Source organism: Sardina pilchardus, chromosome 16, assembly GCF_963854185.1.
Source record: "Sardina pilchardus chromosome 16, fSarPil1.1, whole genome shotgun sequence".
NCBI classification, from domain to species: domain Eukaryota; kingdom Metazoa; phylum Chordata; class Actinopteri; order Clupeiformes; family Clupeidae; genus Sardina; species Sardina pilchardus.
Window position 1 is genome coordinate 31,777,228 of NC_085009.1, and position 10,000 is coordinate 31,787,227.

At 47.2% G+C, this 10,000-nt stretch overlaps 1 protein-coding gene across 1 annotated transcript in view; it reads right to left on the reverse strand.

Annotated features, from left to right (window-relative positions):
* The window catches only part of dock11 (dedicator of cytokinesis 11), a 158,154-nt gene that overhangs the window by 25,179 nt on the left and 122,975 nt on the right, over nucleotides 1-10,000 (reverse strand). Inside the window, exons 43-44 of the mRNA XM_062516401.1 lie at nucleotides 8,033-8,248; nucleotides 1,246-1,303 (exon numbers count right to left, since the gene is read on the reverse strand). Coding sequence (XP_062372385.1) covers nucleotides 1,246-1,303; nucleotides 8,033-8,248 — 274 coding nt within the window. The remainder of the gene's footprint in view (nucleotides 1-1,245; nucleotides 1,304-8,032; nucleotides 8,249-10,000) is intronic.

Here is a 10,000-nt window from a genome sequence, read left to right on the forward strand (position 1 = left end):
GGATCCTAGTGGCAGCAAATGTAATTGGCTACCAGGGTAGTCTAGCAACTCTCCATTGGCTTGCGAGCTGGAAAAATGAAACATCTATCGCGTATAGAGTCGGTGGGCGGGCTTAACATAATGTCCACTGACCTGCAACCATAAGTTACGACCGTTAAGCATCCTGCTACTTGAAAACAAGAAGATGATTGGTTGTAGCACAATAAAGACAACACGCTCTCTGTGCTTGATCACAATAGAGTGCGTACGTGAAAGTGTCATGTTGTCCCGGTAACGCGATATCCTGTTCTAAACAAACGACCTGCAAGTGGCATTTTCTATTGCCTCACCGTGTTGTTTCTTTCAAAATGAAAATAAATTAATTTTAAGCGGTAAAAATCACTACCATGTCGAGGCGTTTATGTACAGTATGCTTCTGGTGTACTAAAAGGAGACGTTCACGCTAGCATGAAAAAAAAAACTTTATAATGTAACAGCAAGCTGGGCTAATCTATGATTACATTAAGTTAGCTAATGTCAAGCGATGTCAACTCGCAAATGAATTTTTCTGTAAAACAATCATCTGGCATAGGATTTCACATTGTGAATTTGGTTTGTGAGTGTGTGTGTGTGTGTGTGTGTGTGTGTGTGTGTGTATGTGTGTGTGTGTGTGTATGTGTGTGTGCAATGGTCTGTGTAACGGTGTGAAGTGTATTGTTTTGTCTGTCAGTGGTGTGTGACTGTTGACAGTTGACTTGATAATCCAAGCACACACACACACCTTGATAAGGTGTTCCTCTTCATGCAGAAAGTTACAACACACACACACACACAGACACACACACAAACGGTTGGTCATGTGCGGCATGTGCCATATGTGAGTGTTTGTCCCAATGTCTGTAAATACAGATGGACAGCACAAGTACATTCATGCAAATTCTGTTTGACTGTATGCATATGAGTGTGTGTGTGTGTGTGTGTGTGTGTGTGTGTGTGTGTGTGTGTGTGTGTGTGTGTGTGTGTATGTGCTTGTGAGTGTGTGTGTGTGTGTGTGTTTGTTTGTGTGCGTGCGTGCGTGCGTGTGTGTGTGTGTATACGTGTGTGCGTCCGTGCGTGTGAGTGTGTGTGCATGTATATGACTGTGTGTGTACGTGAGTCAGTGCGTCTGTGTGTGTGTGTGTGTATGTGTATGTGTATGTGTATGTGTGTGTGTGTGTGTGTGTGTGTGTGTGTGTGTGTGTGTGTGTGTGTGTGTGTGTGACTTACTTTTCCTGTGTAGGTACTCCGCCACCAGTGCAGCCACATGAACATAACACATCGCCGCCTGAAAGAAACACACACACACACACACACACACACACACACACACAGAATAAATATTACATAAGGGCACAACATTGACGGGTGCAGTTTCTCAGACAAGGTTCAGTCATGAGATTCTGTTGACTATAGAAGAGCTCAGTACAGCAGATGTTACTGTACGTATACACACACCACCTCCCTCTCCCAACACACACACACACACACACACACACACACACGCACACACACAGTACACACAGGGCCAGATGTACTAACACAGCGCTAACAGCGAGTTTTTGTATACGCAGAATGCGAACGCTGTGCTTTGCTATATTGCGTGGAATTTACTAAGCTGTCACTTCATTACGTTAACTGCGGTCATCCCCGCCCGTTCCCGCCCCATCTACAACGCTAATTGCGTGTGTAGAGCGAACCACAAGCGCAGTTGAATATTGCAACATTAAAAAGAATCAAAGTTTAGCGATCATACATGATTCAAAGAGATGTCGACGAGCAGCGACAGACAGAGTAGGCCTAGTAGTTCTACGAATCCACTTAAAAAATACGTGTGAACTATTTACTGCAGGTAGATAGGATATGACTTAATGCCTGTCTAACAGATTGGGAAGTGTAGGCTGTGACGTGAAAGAGAAAATACGATTTTAGAGAGGCAAACAAAAGTTAAGGTTGCTTTTGACATAGTACAATGAGGAAAACTGATGCTTTGAATATTGATTCAGCTGTCTCTAAACGTTTTTCCAATAGACGCATTTGACCGCAATTTGGATTACACCTGCTTTCAGAAGGCGGAAGTTTTTCAACGCAAAATAGACGTGCGCAGTTTTCATACATATGGCGGAATACTTAATCAATCGCTATTAGCACTTCTCCTCCCTTGTACTTGCGCGTTACACCCATTTTCAGCTGATCCGCCCAGGAATTAATATGCATGACACGGAAAAGCGCAAATAGCCATTCTCAGCTCCCACGGCAGGCAGTCTGCGCGTTTCTCTCATTGCGGCCTTTTTGTACACATCCTCCCCATGTTTATAAGCGCACGTTACGCCTGAAATGGGCGCAAAACGTTAGTACATCTGGCCCACAGTATTTAGCCAGATGTTTTGCTTTCACTTCTAAATCCAACAGTCCTGAGTCCCTAATGACCAGACTGTATACGTGGCCCACACGGCCAAATATGACAAATATGAGCACAGCATTTGTAACCAAGACTACAAATCTGCTACAAATATTTCACTATCTTTGTTAAATAAGCTTTCTCCAGAATTCTCCAGCTTTCTGAAAGAGAACATTTGGGACTTCACAAAGCAGTTCATATTTAGTAACATTACAGATGGAGGGACACTGTCCTTTACATTTAGTAATATTGAAGATGGAGAGGCGCTGTCCTTTACATTAAGTAACACTACAGATGGAGGGATGGAGAGATGAAGGGATGGAGAGATGAAGAGATGGAGAGATGGAGAGATGGAGAGATGGAGAGATGAATGGATGGAGAGATGGAGATGGAGAGATGGAGAGATGAATGGATGGAGAGATGGAGAGATGGAGAGATGAAGAGATGGAGATGAAGAGATGGAGAGATGGAGAGATGGAGATGAAGAGATGAAGAGATGAAGGGATGGAGAGATGAAGAGATGGAGAGATGGAGAGATGAATGGATGGAGAGATGGAGAGATGAATGGATGGAGAGATGGAGAGATGAAGAGATGGAGAGATGGAGATGAAGAGATGGAGAGATGGAGAGATGGAGATGAAGAGATGGAGAGATGGAGAGATGAAGAGATGGAGAGATGGAGATGAAGAGATGGAGAGATGAAGAGATGGAGAGATGGAGATGAAGAGATGGAGAGATGAATGGATGGAGAGATGAAGAGATGGAGAGATGGAGAGATGAAGAGATGGAGAGATGGAGAGATGAAGAGATGGTATGATAGGCTCCCCCGGCAGCGACCATGTCACCGACTGTTAAGGACGTGTGCTAAATGTGCCTTGTGTGTGTGTTGGAGATGTGAGAAGCACGGGCCGTCTCCTAGATGGTGTTAAGGACGGGCCGTCTCCTAGATGGTGTTAAGGACGGGCCGTCTCCTAGATGGTGTTAAGGTCGCTGTGAGGGCCGTCTCCTAGATGGTGTTAAGGTCGCTGTTAAGGACGGGCCGTCTCCTAGATGGTGTTAAGGTCGCTGTTAAGGACGGGCCGTCTCCTAGATGGTGTTAAGGTCGCTGAGAGGGCCGTCTCCTAGATGGTGTTAAGGTCGCTGAGAGGGCCGTCTCCTAGATGGTGTTAAGGTCGCTATGATGGCCGTCTCCTAGATGGTGTTAAGGTCGCTGAGAGGGCCGTCTCCTAGATGGTGTTAAGGTCGCTGTGAGGGCCGTCTCCTAGATGGTGTTAAGGTCGCTGTGAGGGCCGTCTCCTAGATGGTGTTAAGGTCGCTGTGAGGGCCGTCTCCTAGATGGTGTTAAGGTCGCTGTTAAGGACGGGCCGTCTCCTAGATGGTGTTAAGGTCGCTGAGAGGGCCGTCTCCTAGATGGTGTTAAGGTCGCTGAGAGGGCCGTCTCCTAGATGGTGTTAAGGTCGCTGAGAGGGCCGTCTCCTAGATGGTGTTAAGGTCGCTGTGAGGGCCGTCTCCTAGATGGTGTTAAGGTCGCTGAGAGCAGCAGGACCGTCCTCCTGTGTTTACGTCCTGTGTCCTGTGCTTCTGTGTCTACTTCCTGTGTCCTGTGCCATGTGCTCCTGTATCTACTTCCTGTGCCATGTGCTCCTGTATCTACTTCCTGTGTCATGTGCTTCTGTGTCTACTTCCTGTGTCCTGTGCTTCTGTGTCTACTTCCTGTGTCCTGTGCCAGGGGGTCAAGGCCGTGTAGATTAGCTTCGGCAAGTTAGCAAGCGCCATTTTCAAGTATGGCGCCTCATGGAGCATTTAGAACCAGCTCCGTGCACGAAAATCTGTGTTGGGCACGAGCTCTCATGCGCGTACATGTTGGGGGACAGGTACCTACAGCCAATCATTACTCCGTGCGACACTCCACTGGACTCAGGTGTGCGTTCCCGAGCAACTTTTTCTGCTTGTTGTTACGCGGCAAGCAAGGTATGTGCATTATCGCCACCGTCTGAACTGGAGGATGACTCTCTTTTTACAGAATGTCCAATAGAAATCAATGTAGGTCCATGCGTCATTTCCAGCTTTGGAACTTTGCGCATGGTCAGAGCCGACTGGCGCTGGATCGGAGCTCCAGTGTTCAATATGGCGTTGACGAAAATTGGCTGGATTTACAAGCCTAGCATCGGCCATTCATTTGTATGGAGGGCGGGACTTAGTCACTCTCTCCAGTTATATATAATACCTCCATGTCCTGTGCCATGTGCTTCTGTATCTACTTCCTGTGTCCTGTGCCATGTGCTTCCTGTTCCTGGTTTTCCCTGTCTCCACCCCTCACCTGATTTGAGTTCATCTCCCGGATTATTCTTTCAGTGTCTTCGCCTGTGTCTTGCTACCCTGTGCATTGAATGCTGCATTCCAGACAATTCGGAAGTCCGATATTTCCTAGTTGGAATCTCCCAATTTAATTCTAGACACACTCATGGGTGAAGAATTCTGACCTCCTATTGGGGAGAAGTACAAAGGAACGCTATTTGAAGTCGGCGTTCCCACTTCTGAACTTGGGGCAAGTTGATCTACCCCAAATTCTAGATTGGAGTTGAAGTTCGACCCACGATATCCGAGTGGTCTGGAACGCAGCATAAGCCCTCATGCTCCCTCCATGTCTTGCTGGTCTTTGTGAGACACGCTGAGACACGCTGTCTGTTTCTAGGTTGCCTTGTTTCTTGTAAAGCTCTGTTTACCTTGTGTGTGTGTGTGTGTGTGTGTGTGTGTGTGTGTATCCCAAGTTGACCTTTTCTGTGTGTGTGTGTGTGTGTGTGTTGATCCCAAGTTTACCTTGTGTGTGTGTGTGTGTGTGTGTGTGTGTGTGTGTGTGTGTGTGTGTGTGTGTGTGTGTGTGTGTGTGTGTGTGTGAGTGAGTGTGTGTGTGTGTGTGTGTGTGTGTGTTGATCCCAAGTTTACCTTGTGTGTCTTGTGTTTGGATCCAAACTCATAAGCAAATCGTGACACTGTACACACACACTGTGTTTATGTGTGTGTGTACAAATAGACAACCAAACATTTTATAATGTATTTTTGTGTATATGTGTGTGTGTGTGTGTGGGTGTGTGTGTGTCTGCATGAGCAGTCAGCAGACACCCATGCAGCAGTGTACACACGCACACCAGTACACACACACACACACACACACACACACACACACACACACACACACACACACACACGCCTATGGAGTTAGCGATAGCATCTTAGCATGGCAGTTTGTGGTGTGTGTGTGTGTCTGTGTCTGTGTGTGTGTGTGTGTGTGTGTGTGTGTGTGTGTGTGTGTGTGTGTGTGTGTGTGTGTGTGTGTGTGTGTGTGGCAGCTTGGGTTTATCAGGCACAGATATACAATATCTGTCTGCTGAATAACTGCGTATCTACTTACCATACTAAGCTCAGTCTTTTAAGTAGTCTGCTACAGAATTACCATACTAAGCTCAGTCTTTTAAGTAGTCTGCTACAGAATTACCATACTAAGCTCAGTCTTTTAAGTAGTCTGCATACAGTCTTTTAAGTAGTCTGCTACAGAATCACCATACTAAGCTCAGTCTTTTAAGTAGTCTGCTACAGAATCACCATACTAAGCTCAGTCTTTTAAGATGGAACATTCGTCTGGGTAGTCTGTGCTTTATGTCTACTGCACAAGAGGCAATGGCCAAATGACTCCGTACGCTAGGATAGTCCCTTCAACCAATCAGACTAGCAATCCGGGTGCGTCTTTTGGACAAGCTAGTTTGTGATTGGAGAGGTTGTGGACAGGAAGCAGGGGAGACAGATATGTAGGCTTCCAGACTGAGCCTGAGGTCAGGCAAGGTTCACCCAGCCTATAAATGTGACCCTGTAAAGCGGAACCAGTCGTTTCGGTAAAATTTAGTAAATTAAGTTATTGTGCTCACGTGAACGGCCATAAACTAAGCTTTCCAACGATATGTATATCGAGGGTATTACACAAACTATCGCTAAGATAACCGCATCCAAAGTTGACATGGTTCTCCTGTCACGATATGCCAGAAGAGGAGAAATCAGCTGTTTAAGCAGCGCGTGCACAACGGGAATGACAGCAAATGTGTTGAATCTTCGCCGGGTTTAACAGTCAAAACGTATGTTTTTCAGTGAAATGCGTTCACGATATGAAACTGTAGACTGTATACAGCCGAATTATGCGAAAACGTGAAATTCAACATTTTAACCCGGAAGTTAGTTATTGTTGATTTTCTCAAAATAACGATGTGGGCAAAACGACTGATTTCGCTTTGAATGGTCACAAATAAGCACATAGGGCCTCTCTCAACATCCCTCCTCCATCCTCCGTGCTCGGTCCCACTGATTTACAACTAGCTGGATAGACTATCCCATTGTTGCCGCATCATCATTCTTTATCTAGATCAGTGAGAATGAGGACTGAGGAAGGAAGGGAGGATGTATAAAAGACCCATACTCAGACAGGTGGTAAAGTGTACACACACACACACACACACACACACACACACACACACACACACACACACCTCTGAGTAGTCTCCGTGTTTGAGGTGTGCGCGGGCCATGCTGTGTAGCCAGGTGCGGCGTAGTTCAGGTGTGCTGGCGTAGGAACAGGCCAGGCACACACACACACACACACACACACACACACACACACACACACACACACACACACACACCTCTGAGTAGTCTCCGTGTTTGAGGTGTGCGCGGGCCATGCTGTGTAGCCAGGTGCGGCGTAGTTCAGGTGTGCTGGCGTAGGAACAGGCCAGGCACACACACACACACACACACACACACACACCTCTGAGTAGTCTCCGTGTTTGAGGTGTGCGCGGGCCATGCTGTGTAGCCAGGTGCGGCGTAGTTCAGGTGTGCTACCGTAGGAGCAGGCCAGGCACACACACACACACACACACACACACACACACACACACACACACACACACACACACACACACACACACACACCTCTGAGTAGTCTCCGTGTTTGAGGTGTGCGCGGGCCATGCTGTGTAGCCAGGTGCGGCGCAGTTCAGGTGTGCTAGCGTAGGAGCAGGCCAGGCACACACACACACACACACACACACACACACACACACACACACACACACCTCTGAGTAGTCTCCGTGTTTGAGGTGTGCGCGGGCCATGCTGTGTAGCCAGGTGCGGCGCAGTTCAGGTGTGCTAGCGTAGGAGCAGGCCAGGCACACACACACACACACACACACACACACACACACACACACACACACACACACACACACACACACACACACACACACACACACCTCTGAGTAGTCTCCGTGTTTGAGGTGTGCGCGGGCCATGCTGTGTAGCCAGGTGCGGCGCAGTTCAGGTGTGCTGGCGTAGGAGCAGGCCAGGCACACACACACACACACACACACACACACACACACACACACACACACACACACACACACACACACACACACACACACACACACACCTCTGAGTAGTCTCCGTGTTTGAGGTGTGCGCGGGCCATGCTGTGTAGCCAGGTGCGGCGCAGTTCAGGTGTGCTGGCGTAGGAGCAGGCCAGGCACACACACACACACACACACACACACACACACACACACACACCTCTGAGTAGTCTCCGTGTTTGAGGTGTGCGCGGGCCATGCTGTGTAGCCAGGTGCGGCGCAGTTCAGGTGTGCTGGCGTAGGAACAGGCCAGGCTGTGCTGCAGGTCCAGCTGCATCTCCGGGTCCCGCTCGTGCTCACGCAGCTGTGCCGTCGCCATGAGAACCGTACGGATCCGCTTCGTCAGCCCCTTCACCTCCCCGGGGAACGCTGTGGACTGCTCACACACACACACACACACACACACACACACACACAATAAGGAACTCTGCCATCTCACTGACCCATCCATTTGTGTGTGTGTGTGTGTGTGTGTGTGTTTTAGACTTGGAAGTGGAAGGGAACTGGTATGATTTTGCTTATGATGATGCTTTTGATGATTTTTCTTAATATTGATAATTTAAAATTAATTATTAAGAATTAATACCGTTTAATAAGAGCAAGATTTGCACTTAAATCCCAAAGGGGAAACTATTTGAAAATGTTCAATATAAAACTTTATTTTAAATAATTTCTTGCCTTTTTTCATTTCACAAAATAATCATAATCATAATCGAAAATAGGATTTTGACAAAAGAAAGTGTGTGTGTGTGCACGTGTGCGTGACTGCGTGTGTGTGTGTGTGTGTGTGTGTGTGTGTGTGTGCGCGTGTGTGGTGACCTTTAGGAGGGTACAGGTATGTCTGCATTCTTATATGATTTCAATATGCCTGTATGAACACATTGTATGATGATACGATCTCTCTCTCTCACACACACACGGCAAAACAAACACACAAACCCACACACACCAACCAAACACACACACACACACACACACAGCTTCCTGGCCTAGCAGGCAGGTGGCAATGATTACAGTATGAGTGCAGCATGCTGCTACAGTAGCTGCTGGTACTGGTGTGTGTGTGTGTGTGCAGTGTTTCCCACAGATTAGAAGGCAATGTGTGGTGGTCGCCCCGTCTTGGTCTGGGGGGGGGGGGGGGCCTACATTCTATATACTGACATTTCTGATATTCATAACAACAATCTTTATGCAGATTATGGCCTAGGCCTACTATTCATATTATAACTCCACCTCTTAAATTCAGCTGTCTGGTTGAAGCCTCAAAATATTGTAAACAAAGTAGCAGGCTAAGTTTATCATACTCTACTGGTTGGACTGTTCAGTTTCTGTTCAGGTAAGCTAATACTTTTTCTCCTTGGGACAGGCCCCTTTAAGTCTTGGAGTTGAAAAACATTGGTATTGAGATGGTCAGTCAACTTGAATGCAAGAGTTTTAATCAAATGTCTGAAGCATAGCCTACTAATGATGCTAAACGGATCTAACAGTAATGTAGCTAGTCGTCTTCTGTGCGTCATTGCGTTCACGATTGTGAATGTTTTATCTAGATTAAATGTGCATGTCGTGGGCGGGTGTCCATTGAGCGCGCATGAGAGCGGGCCAAGGAGGAGAGTGAGTTTATTTCTACTGTTTGGAAAAGTTGCACGCATAGTCTACAAAGGTTGCGGAAGAACTTTATGCTTCACCCGAGCAGCGTCATGTGCATCAGTGCGACCACGCTTCCAGGGATGATATCGTTGGTTTCCATCAGAGAACGCGTAATATGGACACAGACGCAGTGTGCACGGAAGGGAGGGGCTGTGTGTGTGTGTGTGTGCGTGTGTTTGTGTGTATGAGAGACAGATGCGTGGTTGACAGAGAGGGAGAGCAGGGAAAGGAAATTCAGTTTAACGAATGCTGCGTGTTTTTCAATAGCGTTAAAAAAAAAAATAAATAACGAATATAGAATAACGAAAAACAATATGTGGCGGCCGGTGCTGAATCTGTGGCGCACCGCCACAAATTAGTCTATGTGTGGGAAACACTGGTGTGTGTGTGTGTGTTATACACAAGTGTGTGTGTGAGTGTGTTTGAGTGCTACAGTAGCTGCTGGTACTGGTCTGGCTGCATTCTGCACTATGGAGTGCAC